Raw genomic sequence first — 26,829 nt, 5'->3', positions numbered from 1 at the left:
AATGGCAAACCACTCCAGTATCTTTGCCAAGAAAACCCCAGATGGGGTCATGAAGAGTTGGACATGACTGAAAAACGACTAAACAATAAAAAAAAATCTCCCTACCACCAAAGGCTGGTGAAAGAGATATCAAAGACTATGTCTTAAGATTTCCTCTGATCTCCACAGCACTTAGAATTGTACCCCATTGTACCCTACACTTACTAGACATTCCACAAGGGGCTTGGTTTGATCAGCAAATCTCCCAGGAATAAAAAACTCTTCAACAAAATCAGCTAGGCTTCCGAGAGAGCGGAAGAAGGACCCTGTCTTCTTAACAACCCAGCAAAAGAGGAACTAGTCTGGGTATAGGGCCCTGACAAGGGAGGCATGCTTTAAGAGCAGCCTAGGAAAGCACCAAGATACACAGAATTGAATGGCTCAGTCCTCTGGGAGGAAGGGAGGGCTTCTTGGGTGATAACTCAGTGGGGTCATATCAGAGTGAAGACCAAGGAAACAATACCTGGAGACTTGGACTTGAATACTGCCCCAGCTACTTAGCAGCTGTGCAACACTGACCAAGTCACTGAACATCTCTGGGCTTCCTATTCGTCATCTAGAAAATTAAGGGGTTGCAATAAATTACCTCGAGGGTCACTGGATCTGGAACCAGGAAGACTGGAGTCTAATCAGGCTTCAGACACTTACTAGCTGTGTTTGCCTGAGCTTAACTGCTGTCGGCCTCAGTTTCCTTGCCTGTAAAATGGAGATGATAACAACACATGCCACCCAGGGTTGTTGTGAGGATCCATGTTTGATGATTGTAAATCACTTTGCAAACCTTCAAAGTTAAAGCCCTATACAAGTGGTAGCTATTATTATTGTCTCAGGGTTTTTGTAATTCGAAATCCTTACCACAGGGAGGCCTGGGATGGTCCCCACAGAGATAGGGCTGACTGGGTGAGGAAGGAAGATTTTCTCACCAGGAGAACGGAGACAAAGAAGTTTCTGCCAAGGGCAAGCAGAGAGGAATCTAGAACCTGGAATGTGTCTCTCCGACTCCTGTGTTCTTTCTACCTTGGGAAATGCAGTTTCTGACAACCCAGTGTTGCTGTTGGATACGCCCTTTTTTCTCATAAATATATAACTTTAAAAGTTGAAAGCATGGATGACATTCTTAGATTTGAAAGGAACCTCATAGGCCACATAGCCTAGCCCACATCAAAACAGAAATTTCCTCTACAATCTCTCTCCCAGCTCTCCCCAAATGTTCATCTGCTCTCTCCTTGAAAACCTTCAGGGGGGATAATTACTTCTTCCCCAAAGAGTTCCCAACTTTGGTATAGTTCTAGACATGAGAAATTTTTTTTTCCTTGTATCCAGTGAAATTCTGCCCCTTTTGCCACAATCCACTCCTGATTGTGCCCTCTGAGGCCAAGCAGAAAAAGTCTAAACCTTTTCCTACATATGTGTATGTTTAGCTGCTTTTCAGTCATGCCTGACTCTTTGTGACCCCATTTGGGGTTTTCTTGGCAAAGATACTAGAGTGATTTGCCATTTTCTTCTCCAGTTCTTTTGGCAGATGAGGAAACTGAGGCAGAGTTAAGTGACTTGCCCAGGTTCACACAGCTAGTAATGTCCAAGGTCAGATTTGGATTCAGCTCTTCCCGACCCCAGGCTCAGTGCTCTATCCACTGCACCACCCACCTGCCCCTTTTCCTTCATAAGAGCCCTTTGAATACTTGAAGAGAGATATTAGGTCCCTTATAAGTCTTCTCTTCCCCACATTAACCTCCCCCATTTCCTTCAGCAGATCCTTTCATAAAATGGTCTTCTCCCCACCCTGAGGCCCTCTTCTGGATCCAAGCCAGCTTGTCAATGGCCTTCCCCCAACAGGGTAGCTAAAACTGAGCACAATAGTCCAGCTGTAGGCCGACTAGAGTAGAATACAGGGCGACTGCTGTCTCCCACATTCAGGACCATGTGCTCCCATCACTCCAACATCACATTAGTTTTCTTTGCTGACGAAAAAAACCATGGTTTCATATTGAGTTTGCATTCAGTGGGAACCCTCCATCTTTTCCAGATGACTAGTGAATGAATGGATGATTGGTTGAATGAATGATGAATGAATGAATGGCCAAACTGCCCCAGAAGACATTTGTTAGTGGCCAGAGATATAGCATAAGTTTCAGCATGATGGAAAAGCAGTCATTTTACATCCCACTACTTTTGAAGGGGTTAAGTGACTTGCCCAGGGTCATATAGCTAGTAAGTGTGTGTTTGATTGAACTCAGGTCCTCCTAACTCCAAGACCAGTGCACCCCTACCACACTTCTAACCCCGATCCTCTTGTGAGCATGTGTGGTTTGTTAGCAGTGCCCCGAAGTCTAGCCCCAGCCTGGTTTGTAATGAACATACCGGTGTCTTGTGGCCAAAGTATTGAATATAGAATCACAGGGAATGGGCTCAAACTTCAGCCTTGCTGCTTACTACTCTTGGGCATTACTCGGCTTCTCTGGGGTTGCTCCCCTGGAAAACAGATACTACCTAATACTAAACCAGATTTCTATGCCCCTATCAGGTACGATCCCTATGAGTTCTAACTTCTATGATCTAGGATTCTGTGAAAGAGCAGAAGACCTGGGTTCTTGTTCCAACCCTGCCCCCAAAATGAGCTGCGTGATCTTGGTCAAGTCATTTGAAATGCCCCTTAGGGATGTCCGGTTCCTCCTCTGTAAATTGGGGATAACAATATCCGTCCCACAGACCTCCCATGATTTGTGTAGGATGGACTAGGCTAGAGAGGCGCTTTAAGAAGTTCAGAAGCAGACAGGAAGGAGTGTTCTCAGGAAAGTTTGTTTGGCCTGTTCTGGGGTGGGGGTGGGGTGGGGTGTGCTCGGAGGCTGGGGCATGGACTCTGAGAGGCCCAGGCTGTGGCTCTGCTGCCCCTTCTGCCTCTCTCCTCCCCAATAGCTCAGGGATGCTGAAGAGCCAGAGGAAACCCTCAGCATCAACCAAGGTGTCCTTCTGGGCTGCTCCTGCTGGGGGCGCTCGTGCTCCTTATTTCTTCTTGGTTTTCACCAGTCCCTTTTGCACAAGGCTGCGGTACAGCTCCTGGATGTAGGTGTAGACACATTTGGAGTCAGGGACGCTCAGCCGGACCATGTCATCTACTTCCAGCAGCTGGGCACAGTCAGCCAGATTCCTGAGGACGGGAAGGGGGTGAGGATCAACGGCACGGCGGACGAGAGCTGCCACACAGAAGGCACTGGTCACCGGAGGACTCAGGCTCCGATGCCAGTGCCCCTCCTCATGTGCTGTGTGGCCTTGGGGCTCCTTCTCTGGACCTCAGCCGTCTCCGCTGGAAAATGAGGAGGTTGCACTGAATGGTCTCCGGGTCCTTTCTAGGGCTGAGTCCTATGATAAGGCACTATGCACCATTCAGACTACCTACAGAGTATGTGTGAGGAAGGGAGAGAGAAAAAGAGAGAGAGACAGAGAAAGAGACAGAGACAGAGACAGAGATACAGAGAGACAGACAGACAGACAGAGACAGACAGACACACGCGCGCACACACACACACGCACACACACACACACACACACACACACACACACACACACACACACAGAAGCTCCAAGTATGTTTCCTGTCTTTAAGAGAGTTCAGTTCCTCAGGGTTGTATAACACCTTATTCAATCTCTGGGATATAGATGGGACTCACCAGATGTCAGAGGTGGGAGAGTTGTTCATCCAGCAATTTTAATTATATTTGCCTTCTGAGCAAAATCTAATCAACAAAGTAGTGCTACAAGTCTAAGGGGTTATGTAGGACCTTAGGGAAGGTAGTGCTCATGGGAAAGGGAGGAGAATTGTATTTTTTAATGGACTGCTGGGAGTCCTTCATATGTTTTCTGTGGGGCAAAATACATTGACACATTGTTGACTTGAATGCTTGTACAGGAGCTTTTACCTACATCTATAGAAAGAGAGACAAAAGTTATATTTGAGTTATATTCTGCGATTTCCCAGAGGTAACTGGATTAAGACAATATATTCTGAAGAGAATTTGACTTAGGGTGAGGCAGGTAGCCTCCAAATCCATGTAAGCCCCATTTTGATGTCCTGATGTCTCTTTCATACCCGTTACTCTCAGCAAGTTCTCTCCTTGACTTTCATGCAAAGCCCTTTGGTTACTGTTCCAGAACATTTTGCCCTTGTGACACCATTTGGTGATGAAACAGCACAGTGGGGCGGCCAATTTGGAGCCGGAAGATCACAGTTCAAGTCAGAGCTTTGATACTTTTGAGCTATATGACTTTTCACAAACATTTTACCTCTTTTACCCTCAGCCTTCCCATATGACAATAACTATGACAAAGCTTGTACTATTAATCTTAAGTGGGTGTTGAGCAGATTAAACAAGATAGTGTATATAAGAGGCTTTGTAAAATGGAATGTCTATAGGTATATTTAATCAAATATATGTATACACACATATGATACTATTGTTTTCCCCTCTAAGGAAACTCACCTCTAAGGTCTAAGGGTGTACCTAGGAATGTGACCCAGAGGTTCTGAATCAGGATCCCACATGCCCCAGTGCAGAAGTGAAGAGGAGCACAGCTCGGACATCTTGTCCCGTGGTGTCTAGGTACAGCTCATGGTAATAATGCTAGCTAGTATTTATACAGTGGGACATTCTACTTAGGCTTCAAAGTTTGCAAAGTGCTTTGCATGCATTTTCTCATTTGACCCTTACAACAACCCTGTGAAGTAGCTGCTGTTATAACTGCTCTTAAACAGATGACGAAGCTGAGACTGAAAAATAAAGTGACTTGTCCAGGGTCTCCTAAATATCTGAGGAAGGATCTGAATTCAGACAATTCCTTATCTCTTGGGAGCAGAGATTTCCCAAAGAATCCATCACGCTGTGGAGGGCACCAGACAACATCTCAGTCTTGCCCAAGTGTGGGAGTGGGTAGGACTGATGCCGGGGAGGCAGTGCCTGAACTTTTGTGATTCTTCTAAGGTCATCAGAACTAGCTTGGGAAACTTTTGTATACTTGAGTCAGCACTGGTCTTCTGGCCTTTTCGGGAAAAGGCTTCCGGAAACATATACTATTAGAACTGGAAGGGGCTCTGAGCACATGAATGTTAGAAGTGGAAAGGACCCTGGAACATAGAACACAGAATGTTAGAACTGGAAGAGGCATTAGAACGTGGGGGTCAGCCCTGGAAGGGCCATCATTACACAGAATACTAGGGCTGCAAGGGACCTTAGAACCCAGAATGCAGAATGTTAGAGGTGCAGAGGACCCCGGAACATAGAACACAGAATGTTTGAGTTAGAAGGGATCTTAGCACACAATGCTACAGCTGGCTAAGTCTTGACATACCCCAGTACAGTGACCTCATCGCACAGGGCCCTACGATAACTGATATTTATAGAGTACTTTCCGTAGTACACACACTTCTCATCTGAGCCTCACAGTAAGCCTGCTGCATGGGCATCACAGATATTGTTACCCCCATTTTACAAAAAAGGAAACTAAGCTTCAGAAAGGTTGACTCCCTTACCCAAGGTCACCCAGCTAGTAACTCTCAGAGGTGTGACTTGAATCCAGTTCTTTCTGGGTCCAAATCCTACACTCTGTCCACTGAACCATGCTTTCCTCAGACGAGGAAACTGAGGTCCGGGGGTGCCCGTCAGGCGTTGCCTTAGCATTCCCCCCACCCTCCCTGTGCAGTTCTCTGACTCACTCAGCCGTAGAGAAAGCCAGGGTGAAGTTCTCCCGGCGCTTCTTGGGATCAAGTGAAGCATAATCGAAGCGTCGGGGAAGAATTTGTGGATGAGAGCACAGAAGGCCATTCCGCTGCTCCAGCTGGAGGAGAAGTTCTGAATGTCCACGTGCTGAGGAACGGAAGAGTGGGCTCACGGTGCACCTCTTGTTCGAGGCCCTTCGTCCCGCTCGGAGGGGAAGGGCTGGACAAAGACTGCTTCTGGGCTGCCCTGCCCTCCTCTGCTAGGTCGTTCTCCCAGCCTTTGGCTTTCCACTGCACGTGCAGAAGCCATCCTGGAGCAGGGGCTCCCTGGTCCTCCCCCCAGGAGCCGCAGGCCCCCCCCTCTCCCCTGTACCTGCTGCAGCTCCCACCTCATACTTCCGGGTCATGGCTCGACACCACTCAAGCAGCATGTTCCTGACGCCGCCCACGGCTGCCCCTGCTGCCTTGGCGTTCCGGAACAGGGGGGCAGGGCCAGTTGCTGCCCTGTTTGGAAGAGAGGAGAATTGAGGGCAAAGAAGGGATTAAAGAACGGAGACCCGTCAAACTGGAAGGGACCTTAGACACCATCCTAGGCACACAGGACCACAGGCTTTAGAAGCGTCCCTAGGGAGGCAGCTAGGTGGCGCTGCAGGGCACAGAGTGCCAGGCCTGGAGTCAGGAAGACTCATCTCGTGGAGTTCGAAGCTGGCCTCAGATACAAAGATGGTGCTGAGACCTAAACCGGGAGGAGTCAGAACAGAGAAAGAAAAGTGTAGACCATTTCCCCTACTGAATATAGATGCAAAAATTTTAAATAAACAAAGCCGCCCTTGGAACTTCTTAGCTGTGTAACTCTAGGCAGGCCACTTAACCCAATTGGCCTCAGTTTCTCATCTGTAAAATGTATTTTTGCCAAGAAAACCCCAAAATGGGGTCGTGGAGAGTCGGACACAATGGAACAACAATAACTAGGGAGGCCACCCACTCGTTCCCATTTTACAGATGAACAAAAAGAGGCCCAGAGAAGTAACATGATTTCCCCAAGATTCCACAGGGAGTAATAATAATACCAATTACATAAGTACTTTGAGGTTTGCAAAAGGACTTTATGTATGTTATCTCATTTGAGCTTCACAATAACCCTATCTCCATTTTATACCCGAAGAAACTGAGGCTGAGAGGTTAAGGGACTTTCCCGTGGTCACACAGCTACCAAATAGCTGAGGCAAGATTTGAACTCGGATCCTGACTCCAACCTCAACATTCTTTTCACTGTGTTAGTAACACAGCTGCCCGAGCAGGCGTGGAACTGGGATTCCAGAGCACGGTTTCTGATTCCAAATCATGGCTATTTTTCTTTTAACACGTTGTTTTTATAGAGGAGGAAACTGAGGCATAGGGAAAGAGGATAGCTTGCCCCAGATCTCACAGTGGTGGAGTGGGGACCAGAACCCATCTCTCTCCATTATTTGTATCAGGGAGCTTCCAGCTGTCAGTCTTTCAGCCTGGACCCCATTTTCCCTTTCATCAGTCCAATTCTGGCCCAGCTTTTGGAGGCCCCTGAAAGGAGATGTTCTGGAAGGCTCACTCTTTACCTTGGCCTCACCCAGCCTCAATGCCTCCTGTAAGCCAGCTTCTTACCCCCCAAACTTGTCCATGATGGCTTTTCGGTTCTGAGCCCTGGGACCTCGGGGTCGGGTTGGAGCAGAGACTCTGCGTTCTGACGGCTTCTCAGTCCTCTCCTCTGAGGGAGCGGGGCCTGTGGGACTCTGGGGCACATCACTGGGGGACGAGTCACTACAGACAGAAGGAAGTCAAGAGAGAGGTCCAGAGGGACCCTGCAAGCTGGGGGGATGCAACAGGTCTCTGAGGTTAGAACATAGGCTCTGGGTGGGTTTGAAGGGAGAGGTGCCTTAAAAATCAATCAATCAACAAACATTTCTTAAACACCTCCTATGTGCCAGGCATGGTGCTTGGTCCTGGGGATACAAAGACAGATGTGAAACAGCACCTGGACTCAGGGAGCTTGGATTCTAGTGGAACACCCTTGACACTCTATCAAGCTGTCCCTGCTGTTCCCTAAACTCCACATTGCATACTCTGCCTCAAGGAGAGGGACTATCTTTGCCTCCTTTGGCATTCCCAGCACTTAGCACGATGCCTGCTGCATACTAGGTGCCTAATAAATGTTGATCGATTAATTGATTGCTCCCTTCCAGTCTCCTGCAGTGGGAATGCTCTCCCTTCTAATCTTTGTCTCTTAGAATCCCTGCTTCCCTTCAAGACTCAACTCAAAGTTCAGATGCTCTCTCAACTCCTCCTCCTTAAACTATCATATCTTAGCATATCTTAGCATAAACTTCTCTGTTCCCTCAGTTTTGCTCCCCCACCCCCACCCCAATAGAATGCAAGCTCATTGAAGGCAGGGACTAGCTTGGGTTTATCTTTGTATCCTCAAGGGCCCAGAAGAAAATACTTGAGGAACAATGAGTATCAGAGGAATGGTTGTTGGATTTGACTGGGACTTCAGAGCCTCCTTTAAAAGATGCCTTTGTATCTAAGTGGAGTGGAGTCTAAGTTGTACTCTAAAAAAGGGCAGAAGGGTTATGCGTCACCAGGGATTCAGGAATGTTATATGATTGTCAGTGGAGGAACACCGAGGCACGCAGCCTTGGCGTGGAGGATGTGTGACTGAAGAGGCACCGTGGACTTAGACCAGAGGAGATGGAAAGCCCACTTATAAAAGGTGAAAGTGAGCTGGAGCTTGGGGATTGGAGCCCCAAGACCCATCTTACCTGGTTGTTGGGCTCTCTGGACCAGTAGTATCTGAAGAGAAATGAAAGGAGGCATCTGTGGCTGCTGGTGCTCTCTTTCCCTCTTCTTTCTATCATTACATTCCCTCCCCCAACTTTGCCCTCCTCTACAGCTACACTTACCTGGGCTGAGGTGCTGTCCTTCTCCTGTGGGACTCTCTGGCCACTCCTCTGGTGAGCTAGGAGTTGCTTCTGAGCTTCCTCTTTGCTCCTTCTCAGCTCCATTGCCTGGCTCTCCATCTGTACCACTTACCTCCTGGGAGGACACAGGCCCCTGTGGGTCCTGGGCATGCACATGCATGGGTGTAGCCAATTCCCAGGAGCCCACCTACTGCATTGTCCTGTAGCCCCTTGGACCAGATCACACCTCTCTCTTTGCTGCTTTGAGTATGTGTGGAGGGAGGAGATACTGAGAGACCCCCAACAGGGGAAAACTGGGCTTCCCTACCTGGGTGACCTGAGTGTCAGAAATGGTTTCTGCCTCCAACTCTGAGCAGGAAGTCTCATTATTTTCTTTCTCTGACTCCTTTGTCGCCTCCTCTGTTGAGTCACATTTGATTTCTTCTCTATCATCCCCTTTTTTGGGTTCAGACTTGGCCTCTTCTTTCCCATCAGCCTCTTCTTTGGCTTCAGACTTGGCCTCCTGTTTCTCATCAGCCTCTTCTTTGGCTTCAGACTTGGCCTCCTCTTTCCCATGAGCCTCTTCTTTGGCTTCGGACTTGGCCTCTTCTTTCCCATGAGCCTCTTCTTTGGCTTCAGACTTGGCCTTCTCTTTCCCATGAGCCTCTTCTTTGGCTTCGGACTTGGCCTCTTCTTTCCCATGAGCCTCTTCTTTGGCTTCAGACTTGGCCTCCTCTTTTCCATCAGACTCTTTTTTGGGTTCGGACTTGGCCTCCTTTTTCCCCTTAGCCTCTTTTTTCAATTCAGACTCAGCCTCTTTTCCCCCCTCTGCCTCTCCTTGGGGTACAGGTTTGCTCTCCTCTTTTTCATCAACCTCCTTCTTGGGATCAGATTTGGCTTCCTCATCATTCTCTGTCTTGGCCTTGGACTGGGCCTCCTCTACTCTATTTTCATTGTCAGCCCCTCCCACTTCTTCAGATTCCTTGTCACACATCTTCTGGGCCATGTCTTTGGCTAACTCTTCCTCGTTGGCACATCCATTCGCCACAGTCCCAGAAGTGTCTGCTGTCTGGGTTGGGACAGAGGGAGTGGTCCCTTCCTGAAGGGGCTTCTCATTTTCCTGTTCCATCTCTAGAAGGAAACAACACACATCAGGATTTGGCTACCCCTGCCACAGAGCAAGGAGAACAAATATCTATTCTTTTTTTTTTCCCCTAAGACAGTTGGGGTTAAGTGACTTGCCCAGGGTCACACAGCTAGTAGGTGTCAAGTGTTTGGTCTGAGGCCGTATTTGAACTCAGGTCCTCCTGACTTCAGGGCTGGTGCTCTATCCAGGCAGAAAGGGAGAGGGAAGTGGGGTAGTGAGAAGAAGGCTAGATCTAGAGTCCCAGGTCCTGAGTTTGAGTGTTGGCTGTCTACTTGCTGTCCAGAGCAAGTCACTCGACCCCTATGGGGCTCAGTTTTCTCTTCTATAACAGGAAGCGATTGGATCAGGAGGTTGACCTTTGAGGTACCTTTCAGTACAAGATCTGTGAATCTATGAAGACATTCCAGCCATAGAGAACAGTTTGAGCAGAGGCCCTGGGAGTGGCAGGAAAGCACAGAGGGTAGTCAGGGGATCAAAGGATTTGAAGCTGGAAGGGACGTCAAAGACCATCTAATCCCAGCCTCTAAATTGTGTAGATGAGGAAATGCTGTGTGCGGCTTGGTGTATTGGGAGGGAGGAGGACATGAGATCCACTGGAAAGGCAGGCTAGTGCCTAGGTGTTTGCACAGGTCATGTAGGCCAGGTGTGACTGGGGCTTGGAACTGAAGCACATGTGAACCTATGGCCCACTGTGTCATGCATCTATGTTGGAGTTAAGGTTAAAAGGTTTCGTTTCTTCCGTTTCTTTGTGGAGTAAAAAATAATGTCCTTTACAAAGAGATTTCCAGCAAATGGCCCCCTTGAATTTGAAGGTTGCCAAGAGCTTTACATAACAATTTTTGTTGTTCTGCCGTTTCATTCATGTCTGACTCTTTGTGACTCTGTTTGGGGTTTTCTTGGAGAAGATACTGGAGTGAGTTGCCATTTTCTTCTCCAGCTCATTTTACAGATGAGGAAACTGAGGCAGACAGGGTTAAATGACTTTGCCCAAGTTCACAAAGTTAGTAAGTGTCTGAGGTGGGATCTGAATGTAGGTTTTCCTGATTCTAGGTCTGGTGTTCTATCCATATAGTAAGCTCTATATAACTGTTTATTACCTTCTCTTCCCTTGTGAGAATCAAGTGGCATAATATATATAAAGTGTTGGATAAACCTTAAAGTTATATACAATAATCCCCTCTACATCTTGACTTTCCTCAGAGAGGTTTTGGTACATCAAAGGTTGGCAAAAGAAATTAAATGGGAATTTGGGGGGAGTTTTGTGGTAGCTGCAGGTGACACAGAAAAAGTTTAGAAACTCAGAAATGTGTAAAGCATATGTATAGTATCATATAACATCAACATATTTTATCTTTTAAGACCTAATAATTCAGACTCCTTCTCTGGTATGAATGGAGGACCAAAAAATTTTACAAGGATTTTCCAGATCGATGGGACGCCCCGCCCTGACTCCCTCGATGTGAAAGGGATAACTGCATAATGATGACACTAATTAACATTTGCGTGGCACTTACCATGTGCTAGGCGCTGTGCTAAGCACCTCACAATAATTAAATCCTCACAATGACCCTGGGAGGTAGGAGCAACTATTATCCCCATTTTACAGTTGAGGAAACTGAGACAAATGGGTTTAGTGACTTGCCCAGAGTCATATAGCTAGTGTTAGAGGCCAGATTTGAACTCAAAATACATATACATATATATATACTTACATGTATATATGTGTATGTGTGTATATGTATATACATGTGTACACACATACACATGCATACATACCTATTATTCTAGCTCTGTCCAGCTTCCAGTGTGCTGACCAGTGCTAATGAAAATCCCTTAATTAGACTTGCTGGATGCAGTGGGTTGGGGGAATCGGATTTCCTGTGAGAAAGACACAAGTTTTCTTCCCTCAAGGTCTCCAGGCCTCACCCTTGCTGTGGGGTTAGGACAGAACATGACAAGGTAAGGAATGCATACAATTAAGCTCTATCCTATTTACTCATGATGCCCTTAACATATACTTACTGTGCTATCTATGCCTGGATGGATGCCGGGGACAGTTTCTCCATTCCCTTGCCCCTCTCGGGGGTCATGTTTCAAAGAAAACAACTCTCAAATAGGGTCCCTAGTGGTGACTCAGGCAGAAGGAGGGGCAGGCTATCTGTCACTGTTTAAAAATACTCCTTGACCTTTGCAAAGCTATCTTCTGAGCTGACAGCATGCTGGGCACCTGGATGTATGTGTGGGCATGGGAAACAGGAGAGAGGCAGACAGGGGACCAAGGAATAGTCTCCACTGACTACTCTGGTCCTTGTTGCATGGAGAATCACAGGAGCAAAGACGTAGGGCTGGAAAGGCCTTTAGAGGCCAGCTAGCTGAACCCTCTAATTTTACAGATGAGAAAACAGACTCAGGAAGATGATTTTTTTTTTTTTTGCATTTAGGTGAGGCAATGGGGGTTAAGTGTCTTGCCCAGGGTCACACAGCTAGTGAGTGTCAAGTGTCTGAGGTTGGATCTGAACTCAGGTCTTCCTGACTGCTAGGCCAGAGCTCTGTCCACTGCGCCACCTAGCCGCCCCGACATGAATTAATTTGCCAAGGTCATCTAATGGGAGAACTGGGATTTGAAACCAGGTCTTCTCTTCTGAATCCAGCCCTGTTCCTGCTTACCTCTCTCCCACGTAAGGATGAGACCCATTACTTTTAGTACCTTAGTAGCCAGAGGTGTTTCCAATCTTCTTGAAGGAGGCTCTGTGGGCCAGGTTGTGTTCTGTCTCTCTCTAGGTGATATACCTTGTCCCTCTGCTCTCTAGACCTCTATGGTTTACTCCACACTCCTTGCTCATAGCCTACTGCCTGCTTCTTCCTCCTTTTCTGAGATGGGGGTTGCCCAATCTAGAAAGAGCACTGAATGGGAGTGAGGAAATCTGAACACCAGATCCATCATTGGTATTAGTTAGTGATGAAGCATTGGCCAGTTCATTTCCCCTACCTGAGCCTCTTTTTTCTCATCTGTAAAATGACAAGTTGAACTTGATTACTTCTAACTCCAGAGTTTTTAACCTTGGATTCATGGTCCCTTATCTCCCAAAGGGGACCATGGATAGATTTCACAGATCTGTGAAATTGAATGGGAAAAAAAATTACGTCTTTATTTTACTAATCCTTGAACCAAAACAAGCATTTCCTTGAATTGTAAATGTAACCAAGAAATCATTATCCTGAGAAAAGGTCCCTAGGCTTCTCCAGACTGACAAAAGGGTCCATGATGCAAAAAATGTAGTTAAGAATCCCTGTTCTAACCCCCTTATCCAGGGATAATATGTTCTCATGGCTCACCTAGCTCTGATATTCTATATTTAAAGTTCCCTCCAGCTGTGCCATTCTATGTTCTAAACTCTCTCAAGGCTCAGCCATTCTCTCTTCTTAGGGTTCTCCTAGCTCTGACATTCTATGTTCTAAGGTTCCTTCCAGGTATGGAATGCTAAGCTTTTACTTAGGGAGACACTACTATGTTCTAGGCATCACAGGGGCATATAGAAAAATGTATGACAGGTTCTGCCCTCAAGGAGCTCACAGTCCAGGTGGAAGATAAGATATATATATATATATATATATATATATATATATATATATATATATATATATATATATATATATATATATACATACATATATATATATATGTATATATATATATATATATACATACATATATATATATATGTATATATATATATATATATGTATATGAAGCATTAAAGATAACATTCATTGATAAGAATAATTGCATGCCATCAGTAAGAAATCCGTGGCTGGCATTTTTCCAGGGTACACCTGTTTGGTGCATTTGCTCTTTTCTAATCCATCCATCTGTTCAACTCAGCCACACTTGCCCTTCCAATCACTACATGCGTGCCTACGTATTCACTGCATACTCACATATACTCATCCATTTCCACCAATGATCTTCTGGAATGTCTCTGATGGAGGATACCCTGGGTTCTCTAAGCCTCTGCCAGTGGACCTCTCAAGCTCTAGTAGGTTCACAGAACTATAGAATCTAAGTGTTAGAAAGGAGCAGCCCATACCTGGTCAGGAATCCCCTTCTGCAATATCCCCAAGGTTTTCTTGAAGACCTCCAGTGGTAGGAAACTCACCACATGCCCTTTTCCTTTGAGACAGCTCTAAATGGCAGGAGGTTTTTTTGTACATGAAGCCAAAGTCTGCTTTTCCATGATTTCTACCCACTGAACTATTTCTGCTCTACCAGGACCAAGCAGAGCAAGTTGAATCCTTCTTCCATGGGACAGCCCTTCCAATACTTAAAGATGGCAATTATGTCCCTATTGAACCGTCTCTTCTCTAAGCCAAACCTGCCCGTCCTTGTTGATATGTTGCAATCTTCAATGGCCAGATCTCCAGTTCCCTCACCATCCTGGTGGCCCTTCTCTGGAGGCACTACAGCTGGTCAATTACTTCTTAAAATGTGGTACCCACAATTGAACACACCATTCTATATGTGGTTGAACTGGGGTAGATGACGACAGGAGTTCCGTGTTCTGGACATTAGGTCTCTCTTAATGCAGCCTAAGATTGCATTATCTATTCTTGGCCGCCATATTGCAGTGTTGACTCATATTTAGTCTGAATGTATCGTCTATTTTGTATTAACCCCTGACCAGCCACACCTCCCCCATCTTCAACAGATGGAGCTAATCTTTAAAATCCGAGTGTAGAACTTGGTACTTATCTCAATTAAATTTTATCTTATTAAATTCAGCTCATTATTCTAGTTCATCAAGGCGTTTATTTTTCATCTTGACCCCATCATCCAATATAGTGGTTTGGACCTGGTAATAAATCGGTCAATCCACAAATATTTATTAAGCACTTACTATACGCTAGGCATTTTACTAGACACTGCAGATATAAGTTCAAAGAATGAAGCAATCTTGACTTACAAAAGGCTTACATTCTGATGAAGGTGATAAAAAGTCCATATATGAATGTATATGGCATAAATATAAAGTTAATAAATATAAATATCAACAAAGTAATTGAATACGAGGTAATTAGAGAGGGGCAGCTAAGCAATGCAATGGGTAGCGTGTTGGGCCTAGACTCATTTTCATGAGTTCAAATCTAGCCTCAGACACTTACTAGCTATGTGATCCCGGGCAAGTCACTTAACTCTGTTTGCCTCAGTTTCCTCATCTGTCAAAAGAGCTGGAGAAAGAAATGGCAAATCATTCTAGTATCTTTGCCAAGAAGACCCCAAGCGGGGTGACAAAGAGTCGGACACAACTGAAACAAGTCAACAACAAAATCATCCATTAGAGAGGGAGAGGCTCTGTATGTCTGCTCTCTGGGGACCATTCTAGCTAAGAATAAAGAGGATCATCACCAGATTGGCTATAGGTTAATTGATTTTTGACCACTAAAATTCTCAAAGATCACCTTGCCAGTCATGGAAGGCCACAAGCTAAGCTCCTCTAGAGAAGGGAGTATTCACAGGGATGAAACTGGAAATCCTTGGAGGCGCTGAAGTAGTACACACACATGATGAGATACAGTACACCAACACCCATACATCCTTCTCCATGCACATTCACAGGCCCACATTTAGTGAACTTCCTTCCTCTTCCTTCCCAGCTCTGCCCACAGACTGACAACAGATTATGAGGTAGCCCAAGACTGCAGGACGTACTGGGGATACCTGGACAAAGCAGTGACAGGCAATGGTGAGGATCTAATGCCCCCTTGTGCTCCCCCCTTCCCTGTAACCTCAATCCCCTGAACCCCTTCCACCTCCCCAGCCTAGGATAAGATATGGGGTTGGCATCTGGGCCTAGATTTAGGAATAAAGGGCTAGAGATGACTTCCTATCTTCTTTCCTTCCCTGGGTCCTTTGTACTCCAGCTAAACACATCCTCTCATTCCATCTTAGCTTCCTTGGAAGAACACAGGAGGAATGAAAGAATTGCAAGGATGTCTGGCTTTCCCAATTCAAAGTAGAACAGGCCATCCCTAAGGACGCCAAACATCTGGTTGGGGTGCAAACTCTCCATTCAACTGATGACGCCTTCCAGCTGGAGGCTATCTTGGCCATAGATACTCTTCTTGACTGACCCACAGATGAGTTCTCTTCATGGATTTTCAATGGGCCTTTGAGTGGGACTTAGGGGCTTTCTGCTTAACTGCTAGGTCCTCTAGATGGCTAGCCCTTAGGGAACACCACTGTCTCTAGACCACTGAATCTAGAGCCTGATGGAAGGGGTATTGCTAGTCCCAGCCCTGTCAATGATTAGGCAAGTGACTTTGGGACATTCACTTCCTCTCCATAGCCCTCAGTCTCCCCTGCTGTAAAATGGGAGACTCAGACTAGATGATCTCTGAGGTCCTTTCCATGAATCTATGATCCTATGACTAAGTCTGCTCTGTTCCCAGATTGAACCTCTGGACCTTGGAAGATGAAAAGAGATTGGAGTGGAGGAAGCAGGAAGAGAAGGGTAGAGTTGGGGGGTGGGGTGCCTCCTACCTGCTGCTGCCCTAGTATGTGCCTCTGTCTGCTTCTTCCTTTCTCCTGCTGTACTGCCTCATGCCCTTCTCTTTAAGTCCATGCTGTCTCTTGCTCTTAACTGTGGCCGAGGAGCCCACCTCCTTACTCCTCTGTCATCCTACCCCCAGGACTCCAGCCAGCCAGTGCTCATTGTTTATGGCTCGGTTGGTACAACACCCGTCTGGGCTTAGAGGCTCATATTTCCAACGAGAGACTGACAGGTGGCATCTCTCAATCTCCCCTCCCCCTTCTTCAGGCAGCCCCTGCCCTCAACTCACCTTTCCACCAGTTCCTCTAGCCTAGCGCCTCTTACTCCATCCCACCCCCTGGGATGTCAAACCCTGACCCATCCCTCCAGTAGGTAAACAGAACCAGAGGGGCAGCTGCTTTGGATTCTGCAGGGAAGCCGTTCTGTAGGATCTCGCCCATCCGGAGAGACTCCTGGCATCTCTTCCCTTTCCAGACACTTTCCAAGTTTCCCCAATCTATCCATTTCTCCTCTCCAGAGAGAGGCAGCTGCACGAGGGTAGATTAGGGAAGGGAGTGAGAAGCAGGAACATTGCTGCCAGCTTCAGGGATCACGTTCTGGGAAATGATGGATGATATTAATAATAGTAACTGACATTTACATAATGTTTGTGCCTTATGAAATTACATATACATATAATTATATATATATATATATATATTATATATATATATATTCCCTGATTTGATCCTCACAATCATCCTTTTAGGTAGGTATAACAGGGATTGGTATCCTCACTTTACAGATGGGGAAACTGAGGTTCAGTAAGGTATAAATAACTTCATAAAAACACAGAAGCTCAGAATTGAAAGGGACATTAGAAGGCCTTCTTGTACAATCCATACCTGGTCCCATTGCCATTAGGGTTAGGGCTCCTAATTGTCAGATTCCTAACAATTCTTTTGTTTGGCATGTAAAGTCCTTTACAATCTGGGTCCAGTCTATCCAGAATTATTACATATTACTCTCTCTCATACACTCTACACTCCAGCCAGACTGGCCTGCTTTAATGTTCATCTCTTACCTCTGTGCCTTTGTATAGGTTATTACCCCTGCCTGGAATGCCCTTCCTTTTCATTTTTTACCTCTTAGATCAAGTGCCCTTCAAGGCTCAGCTCAAGTGCCATCCCCATCAGGAGACCATTCCAGGACACCCCTGCCAAGCGTTATCATCATTTATTTTTAATATGTCCTGTATTTACTTATCAGTGAAACTGTAATCTCCTTAAGGTCAGGGACTATCTTGATTTTGTCTACATATTCTCAATGCCTCTCACAATGCCTGCCTGGCACATAGTAGGTGCTGAAGAAATTATTGATTGATTGGCTGTATGAAAGTCCTTTCTAAAACATCCCTAATAATTGTTCTTCCAGTCTCTTCTTCTTCTTCTTTTTTTTTTTTTAACTTTTAGGCAATTGGGGTTAAGTGATTTGCCCAGGGTCACACAGCTAGTAAGTGTCAAGCGTTTGGTCTGAGGCCGCATTTGAACTCAGGTCCTCCTGACTTCAGGGCCAGTGCTCTATCCACTGCACCACCTAGCTGCCCCTCTTCCAGTCTCTTCTTGACTATCTCCAGTGATGAGGAGCTCACTATTTCATGGGGCTTCCCAATCCACTTCTAGACAAATCTTTTATTAGAAAGTTTTTCCTTATTTTTAGCTGAAACTTCTGTTTCACCTTCGACTCCTCTTCCCAGCTCTGCCCTCTGTGGGTCAATCAGAACAAATCTAACCTCTATATTAGCCATTCAGTATACTCAAAGAAAGCTTTCATGTCCCTCCTAAGTCTTTTCTTTTTCAAGTTGTTGTTTAATTGTTTTTTCAGCCATGCCCTACTCTTCAAGATCTCATTTGCGGTTTTCTTGGTAAAGATACTGGAGTGATTTGCCGTTTCCTTCTCCAGCTCATTGTACAGATGAGGAATTGAGGCTATAACAGGGTTAAATGACTTGCCCAGGGTCACACAGCTAGTAAGTATCTAAGGCAGGATTTGAACTCAGAAATCAGTCTTCTTGACTCCAAGCCCCACCTTCTACCCACTTTACCACCTACCTGCCCTAACTAACCTAGCTTTTTCAGGTTAAATCTCCCCAGTCCTTTTAATGGACATGCTTTATGCCTCCAGAAGAAAGTTAGCTCTTTGGGGGCAGATTCTCCTTTTTATGTTGTTGTATCTGCATTGCCTAACACAATGCCTTGCACACAGTAGGTACTTTAAAATTCCTGTGAAATGGAATTGTTGAAAGCCATCTTAGCATCTTGGTCATCCTCCAACTTGGAAAAAATCCTCCCTAAAATGGCCCTTGCCCAAGGCTACATAGCTAGGGAATGGGGGAGCCAAGATCCAAGCTCAGGTCTTCTTTGTGAAGAAATCCAGTAGGCTCCCTCCTGCTGCATCAGAGAGGGGAAAAAGGATGGGGGAGGAAGAGAAGGCAAGTTGTTAGCTTGTAAGTTGACTTCCCCTTGCCAGCTCGGCTGACGTCCAGCTCTACAATTCAAGAAGACTAGATATTTATCCATGCCCTTGTCCCCACTACAAAGATCATCATTTGCATTTTATAGAGGAGGAAGAGAGGTGTTACGGCAGAGTAAGTCACGTGTTGGACTAGGAGTCAAAAGCCTTGGTTCAAACCCTGCTTCTGACATTCATCCGCTGGACGACCAGGTAAATGCCATTCCACCTCTCCACCTCAAGTTAACTCTCCCACATGGTGAATTACAGATGAGTTGTAATCTGGGTAGGTGGAGGGCATTCCCACAGTTCTGTGGTATATTGACAGCTGAGGAAACTGAGGCTCCGAGAGGTTAAGCAATTTGCCTGGGGTCACACAATTGATAAGTGTCTGAGCTGGGGTTTGCAGTGAAGCCTCCTGCTCCCAAGTCCTTGTTCTCTCGATTCTGCCTCGCTCCCAGACAGAAAGCTCTTCTATATGTCCCAAACTCACCTGCTGCCATTTAATCCCATTCCCTCTTGTTCTGTCCTCATTGGAGAGGGAAAGCATCTGGTCACCATCTTCCCTTCTAAACACTAATGATATCCACTTATTAAATCTGCCATGTGCTTTCTCATCTTCTGGCTAAATACAACAGTTCCTTTTGAGTCTGATTCCTCAATCTTTTCATCACCTTAGTGGAGCTTTTTCTAAATCTTCTTCAATTTCGCCCTATGCTCTATAAAATCCAGGGAGCCTGTGAGGGTTGGATAAATGTCTTGGGGAGTGCTCTTAACAGTGTTCCTTGGATCTTGGATGGCTGTGTCCAGGCTCCTTTTCTATCTTGTGCCTGGGTTTTCTCCATCTAGGAGAGAACAATACTGACCCCTGGTGAAATACAATGATAAAACTCCCTTCCATGAAGGAAGGAGAGAAGATGGGAGAAACTTCGGCATGGCCAGCTTGGGAAAATGGGGTGGGTAGAATCTGGACAAAGCACAGGAGCCTAGGGGGAGTGTCTGGGGTTGGAAACTGGAGAATGAGGAGGGAAGAGCATGGGGTTCATAACTGGAGGACATTAGTTTTTCGACCTCTGTCTGGCAAGTCTCCTACTGTCTCTGAGTATTGATTTCCTCCTCTGTAAAATTAGGGGATTGGGCTAAATCATTTCCGAGGTCTCCTCTTTCCCCTCCTCCTCCCCCTCCTCTATGAATTCCATCAGTGAAATAAGAGCTGCTGGGGGACAATACGTTCCCACTTAAAAAAGACAGGAGAGAGATGGAAGGAGGATGTTTGGGGAAAACATATCATTTCCTCTGTGAGCCTTTCAGCAGCAGGACAGGGTCAGTAAGCCTAGCCTGATTCTATGAATTCAGTCTTCTAAGACATCCAAACTGGCTATTAGCCTACTGGAACTGTGGGATTTTAAACTTGAAGGGACCTGAAGTGATTGTCTGGTCCAACCTGTTGATTTTACATGTGATGAAACTGAGGCCTAAAGAGGTAAAATGATTTGTCCAAGACCACACTACAGATCGATAGCTGAACTAGAACAAGAACTCAGGTGTAACCTTGTGGCTGAGAGTCAACAAGAAAGCCATGGTGGGGAGGAAGTAATGGCTTTAAAATAGCTTCCCTATGTACTGGGAGAAGGGGAAAAGGAGAGGTGGAAGGGGGCAAACTATCTCACATAAAAGGCAAGAAAAAGCTTCCACAGGGGAGAGGAAGAGGGGGAGGTGAAGGGGAGTGAGTAAACCTTACTCTCATCAGACAGAATTGGCTCAAAGTTGGAATAATCTACACACTCAATTGGGTATAGGAAGCTATCTTACCTTACAGGAAAGTAGGAAGGGAAAGAAATAAGAGGTGGGGGACAAACAGAAGGGAGGGCAGATTGGGGGAGTGGTTAATCAGAAGCAAAACACTTTTGAGGAGGGACAGGGTGAAGGAAAAGAGAAAATAAACGAGGAGGGAATAGGATGGAGGGAAATATAGTTAGTCTTTCACAACACGACTGTTATGGAAGTATTTTGCATGACTACACCTGTATAACCTATATCGAATTGCTTGCCTTCTCAATGAGGGGGGTGGAGTGGGGAGGGAGGAAGGGAGAGAATTTGGAACTTAAAGTTTTACAAATAAATGTTAAAATTATTTTTTACATATAATTGGGAAAATTAAAATACTAAACAAAAAATAAAAAAAACCTCTAAAAAATTAGCTTCCCTTCCCTCCCTTTCTTCCCTTCCCCCATTTATCCATCCACCAAAAAGCATTTATGAAGGACCTACTGAGTACCAAGAACTGTGCTAGGTCCCAGAAAGACGAAGGCAACAGTTCCTGCGCTCAAGGAGCTTCCATCGTATCAGGGAAGACACTTTCCACATGCACACATCCAAGTGTAGAATTCTAGCCCTCTGCCTCCTCTTTGGGGAAACTAACACATGGACTGCCTTCTTTATTAGGTGGCTGTAAGTAAGGCACGTGCGGTGCTATGGTTAGCAGCTCTTAATGTTCACCATCTCACAGTCGGTTTAGTGAGTCAGTTTCCCCTATGTGGTAAAGTCTATGTAGGGGCAGTAAAATGGCCCTGGAGATAAGGTAGTACGCTCTAATGGACAGAGCAATGGCTTTTGTCAGAGGATCTGGGCTTGAATGCTAGCTGAGAAGTAACACAATTACAGAAACTCAGAGCTGGAGGCCATGCAATCCAACAGGAACCAGATCCTTCTGACAACCTCTCTGAAGAGCGGTCCAGCTTTTGTTTTGTCTGAAGACCTCCTGTGAGGGGAAGCCTCCTATCACCCCAGCCAGTCAGTCAATAAGCATTTATTAAGTACCTACTACGTGCCAGGCTAGATGGCTCAGTGGATAGAGCCCTGGAGTCAGGGATACCTGAGATCAAATCTCACCTCAACTACTCACTAACTGTGTGATCTTGGACAAGTCATTTAACCTCTGTTTGCCTTAATCCACCTGAAGAAGGAAATGGCAAGTGACTCTGGTATCTTTGCCAAGAAAACCTCGAGTCATGAGGAATCAGACAGGACTAAACAAACAAAAAAACCATGCCAGGTGCTGCAATCTATTCCTCTGCTGGTCGGTTGGAACTGATACTAAATGTTTATTTACATTGTTTAAATCTGCTTCTGCAACGGGGGGTCTTCTGCTCCCAGGTTTGTGTTCTGTGGACAAACAGAATAAGCCCAATGCTTTTTGTGCTTCTGGACCTATTTCCTCTTGGGTAAAGTGAGACAGGTGGATACGATGCTTTGGGGGGGGGCATTCTTTTTCCGCTTTTCCCGGAGGGTCTATTTCTATCAATAGTCCAGTCCGCTCCTGCTTGATCGATCTTCTATCTAGCGCTGCAAGGGAACTTGGAGAAGGCCTTTCCCATCGAGGGGTTCCCCTCCCCCATTTTAGAGGTGAGGAAATCCAGATCCAGAGAGAAGCGAACTGTCCAAAGCGACCCAGGGGAGTAGACAATAGGGCTAGGATTTGAACCCGGGGCCACTGCCTCTTTCTTTCTTTTTTTCCTTTTTGATAGGCAATTGGGGTTAAGTGACTTGCCCGGGGTCACACAGGTAGTAAGTGCCAAGTGTTTGGTCTGAGGCCGCATTTGAACTCAGGTCCTCCTGACTTCAGGGCCAGCACTCTATCCAGTGAGCCACCTAGCTGCCCCGCCACGGCCTCTTTCACTGGAGTAAGCCGCCTCTTCATCAAAAGGCAGTGCAGTTCACGTTGCTGACCCTCAACTATACAAAAATGATGGCCAAACGTGGGCACATACCCCCTTGCTTTGGTTGGGCTTGCCCACCGTGCCGTTTCACGGGGGAAGGGGTGGGGGTGGCCGTCGGCCTTTTCTTTCGGGGGTGGTCTGTAATGTCTGGACACCACCCTGGATGGTGTCTGCGTGAGGAGGCCGAGAAGGGCCCTGCATGTGGAGTCCGGAGATGGGAGCTGTGGGCTCTGCCTGCGACCCCAGGCAAGCCTCTTCACCGCCTCCAGCTTCTGCCTCTGTAAAATGGGTCTCAGGACGCGGCGCTTCCCAGCCGACGTTAGCTCTTCAAGGGCTGAGGTTGTCTTCTGCCTTTCCTTGTAAACCCAGCGCTTAGCCTGACACCCAGTAGGAGGTTAATAAATGTTTGTGTGGCAGAGGGAGGGTGGCGACCGCTGCGGCGCGAATGACTGCCCTGGGTCGTGCCCCACCCCGTGCCGGCCTCCTAGCACGGCCGGCTTCTGGGCCCGTGCCCCCCCGCCCACGTGGAGCTTAGCCTGGGCAGAGCAGCGGGAGCCCCGCCCCCGTCAGGCCCTCCGTGACGTCACAAAGGGCTCTGCACCTCGCCTCTCCCGCCTCTGGTCCCCATCTCCTCTCCTTCCGCCCGCCTTCCGTCTCTATGGTCGCGGCCCCTGACTTCCTAGAGCGGACGCGGGCCCCGCCCGCCGCCCGCCCCCCGCCCGGGGCAGGACTTCCGGTTTCCTCGGAAGTGGCCCGAGACTCTGGCCGCCGGGGTCCCACGCTTCGCCTAAGTGAGTCCGTGTTGTTACCGGGGCGCCTGTGGATCCCGGGCCGGGAGTGTATGGGGGTAACCCGAACGTTTGGGTCTCCTGTGTGTGCCCTTCTTCCCCAAACGGCCCCTTCGCTGGGGGGGCGGGTACGGGAGGAGGCAGCAATGTCATGACACCTGCCGTGACCCCTGACCCACTGCCAGCGTAATCTCTGACCCTTGACCCTCCTTCCTCGACCAACCGTTTGGTCAGCACCTCATGGTGAGCCTCCGCTCCGCAAGCAGCTCCTGATCGTAACCCTTGACCTCCGTTCACCTCCGACCCTGCCCCCGAGGCGAAGATCCAAGCGACGCCCCTTCTGAAGTTGTTTGACCTCCCTGTTTGTTCTTAGGATCGCGAGTCTGCGGCCGGAAGGGACCTCAGAGGCCATCGGCTACAGAGGAGGAAACTGAGGCTCACCGAGGCTGAGTGACGTGCCCAAGAACGGCCGAATTTGAATCCAGGACTTCGGCTCGGAGATCCAGCCCTCTGGGCAAGCAGCCTTGATAGCAGGAGAGGGCCAGAGCTGGTAGGGACTCCAGACACTGTCCCGTCCGACCCTTTTCTTTCGCAGGTGAGCAGACTGAGGCCCAGAGAGCGGAAGTGTCTCTACTGGGCCTCAGCAATACAGCTTGTATTGACAGGTATTCTTGACCAGGGGTATACGAATTTGTTTTTCGAAAATGTTTTGATAACTGCCCATTATAATTGATTTCTTTGGTAAACCTGTGTTTACTATGCGTTACTATGCAAACTATGCGTTTGCAAACACTCTGAGCATTGGCTTCACCAAACTGACTCCCCCCGGGGTCCATGATACCAAACAGGTATGGTGAATCCAAAGCTGGCATAGGGACTGGGAAGTCCTGCCTCAGACAAATACTTTGAGACCCTGGGCAAGTCCCTTAATTTTTTAGTGTTCTAGGCCAGTGGTGTCAAACTCAAATAGGGATTGCTGTTTTACACTGATTGACTTAGAAAACTGCAAATTAACATTATCTGTGTTGTATTTTTATTTATCTTGTTAAACATTTCCCCAATTACATTTTAATCTGCTTCAGGGCATAAGTTTGACACCTAAGCTCTAGAAAGTTCTCTAAGATTATATATTATAAAGAAAATGCTGTGGACTGGTAGGGGGTGGGGGTAGGGTCCCTCATGTAGAAATTCCATGTCACAGCAGTAAAATCACTGTTCTTTAACTTGACACTACCTCTCTGCTGCACAGGGTGGTGATGAGGTTCCAATGAGATAATGGGTATGAGATGCATTAGAAATTGAACCCAGTAAGCATTTATGAAGTTCCAGCCCCTGGAAAGCAAGCTTCCCAAATGTCAGCTCTTGCTATTGCTGTCTAAGGTCACACAGCCCTTTAATGGGAAAGTCTGTGTTCCTTGGATTTTTAAGGCACGCAGGGATGGACTCATGGAAGGAAGGAGCTCAGGCCTTTGCTGTGCAGGACCGTCGTGCTAGAGTTCTTCAGGTTTGCAGTCTTGGTCAGAAATGCTAGCACTAAATCATCAAACAGAAAACGGCCAGGTCTCAGCCAGTCAGCAAAGTATTAGAAGTGCAAGGAACCAACACATGTAGTCCAGCCCCTTTATGTTATCGATGAAAAACTGAGGCCTGGAGAGAAGTGAGACTGACTGTTCCACCTAATCCCCAGGATACTTAACAACAACCCCCCACGTCTGTACTCAGTGGCGCTGGTCTTCTTGCTGTGGCTTCTTCACCGTTCTCCATCACCTCCCATTTCTGGGCCTTTTAGTTGCCCATGTCTATAATGCTTCCTCCTCCATCCCCATCCCTACCTCCATCTCCATCCTCTGGTTTCTCTGGCTTCCTTCAAGACTCAGATTCCTGCTTTTTAGAGACCTGTCATGATCCCCCTCACCCCTCCAGCTGCTTCCCTCCGAGATTATCTCCAGTTTATCCCGTAAATACCTCGTCTTCACATAATCGTTTGCGTATTGTCTCCCTCATTAGATGGTGAGGTCCTCAAGAGCCGGAACCATTCTTTTGTTTTTCTCTGTGCACGTAGCACAGTGCCTGGCAGGTAGTAACTGCTTAATAAATGTTTGGTGACTTCACTTGATAGCACCTCTTAGAGCTTGTGCTGTACTGGTACGTCTTTGAGAACTCGAGCGTCTCAGTGCCCAAAGGCACTGAAGGAAGACTTCAGGTCTCCAAGAAATCATTCACCAAGTAGTCGTAGGAACCCAGTGACAGGCTGCCTGGGGAGGACAGGACCGGTCCTGCTAAATGAGAATGGCTTGTTCCTCTGTTGACCGTGGAATGATGGCCTTTTCAGCTATAGCTGAAGATTATCTCCTGTGGCATGAAGGGACTGAATAGAGTTGGTGGAGGGAATTCGTCAGTGAAATACCAAATTCCTTCTTGCTGCTGTGTGGCAGTGGTGTCAGTTACATTGTAATCTGGGTCCTGTGGGAGTTGGGCCCTTGTTTCTCACAGCCCGTGCTAGAGAATTATAGGCTCTGGTGGGTCCCTTCAGTTTGGAACATGGGCTTGTGTCAGTCGGTCTGCTTGTTGATTAACTTGTCAGAAGGCAGCCTCGTTAGGTTGATGATGGTCATCACTGAAGGTTGGCCAGAATTTTTCTAGAGGTGGCACCTTGTGAAGCCATCTACTTAAGGCAAGAAGTTAATCAGATCTGCCTGGTTAGGATAGTACCCATATGGATGAAATTATGGCTCTGTTAACTAATAGTAGTAATAATTACACAATAGCTCCCCTTTTTTGTAGCATTTGACCATTTATAAAGATGTTCCCTTTTTAGAGCCTGGTTACAAGCATGGCCTGAAGAGGTTAAATTATATACCAGGAAGGACCAAGGTCGTGATTAGAACCCAGGGCCTTCGACACTGAGTGAACATACTTTTCATGTTGCATCAATTCCTAGCTGGCTTTAAACTGGGGTAGAAGATGGAGGGAAATGGGTCAAAGATCACCATCAAATCTTGGGGTGAGATCCCCTAAAGGGTAAATGGTTGCTGACAAGTTCTCTTTGCCTTCCTTCCACCACCCCAGGACCAAGGAAGCCAGGCACCACTGTGGTGTGAGGGACTGTGATGGATCCAGTTAGGGCCCAACAGCTGGCAGCTGAGCTGGAGGTAGAGATGATGGCCGACATGTACAACAGGTACTGAGAGAGATTCCCCACCCACCCACCCTGCCCCACCCTGCCCAAACCTGGCTCACCTGGCTCATATTTGCTAGACTGCAGGAACAAACCATGGTATTGCCTTGTGTGCTCCCATAAGGAGAAAGAAGCCTGTCTGTTGTGTGGTCTGAAGAGAGGCAGATGGTTCATTGCATCTCAGTGACCCAGTCTGTGGGGAGGGTCCCCTTCTCCCTTCTACTTCTGTATCTGCTTACGGGCTGTTTTAACTTCAGTGTGAATAAAGCCAATCCTA

The 26,829-nt window shown here is 46.9% G+C and overlaps 2 protein-coding genes and 1 long non-coding RNA gene across 5 annotated transcripts in view; 1 reads left to right on the top strand and 2 right to left on the bottom strand.

The window, feature by feature from the left end:
- Positions 1–2,859: 2,859 nt before the first annotated feature.
- On the bottom strand, positions 2,860–9,811 carry SMTNL1 (smoothelin like 1). Its single transcript, XM_020974460.2, is given in 8 exon segments — positions 2,860–3,187; positions 5,747–5,816; positions 5,819–5,897; positions 6,139–6,253; positions 7,391–7,546; positions 8,545–8,575; positions 8,686–8,818; positions 9,011–9,811. Coding segments are annotated over 8 exon segments (1,530 nt in total). The 3' UTR covers positions 2,860–3,042.
- A 13,456-nt stretch (positions 9,812–23,267) lies between these two features.
- The window catches only part of TIMM10 (translocase of inner mitochondrial membrane 10), a 4,319-nt gene continuing 757 nt past the window's right edge, over positions 23,268–26,829 (top strand). The window contains exons 1-3 of one of the 3 annotated variants that reach the window (XM_020974540.2): positions 23,268–23,377; positions 23,748–23,969; positions 26,444–26,555. In XM_020974540.2, the coding sequence (XP_020830199.1) occupies positions 26,485–26,555 (71 nt within the window). In that variant the 5' untranslated portion in view covers positions 23,268–23,377; positions 23,748–23,969; positions 26,444–26,484. The other 2 variants (XM_020974542.2, XM_020974541.2) reach the window with 2 other exon arrangements.
- LOC144455409 (uncharacterized) overlaps positions 26,579–26,829 on the bottom strand; it is a 4,427-nt gene continuing 4,176 nt past the window's right edge. The window contains exon 3 of the long non-coding RNA XR_013484153.1: positions 26,579–26,826. This is a non-coding gene — a long non-coding RNA (uncharacterized LOC144455409). The remainder of the gene's footprint in view (positions 26,827–26,829) is intronic.

This window comes from Phascolarctos cinereus, unplaced genomic scaffold (genome assembly GCF_003287225.1).
Source record: "Phascolarctos cinereus isolate Bilbo 61053 unplaced genomic scaffold, phaCin_HiC Scaffold_9;HRSCAF=440, whole genome shotgun sequence".
NCBI lineage: Eukaryota > Metazoa > Chordata > Mammalia > Diprotodontia > Phascolarctidae > Phascolarctos > Phascolarctos cinereus.
This window is presented reverse-complemented; position numbering and strand designations above follow the sequence as displayed.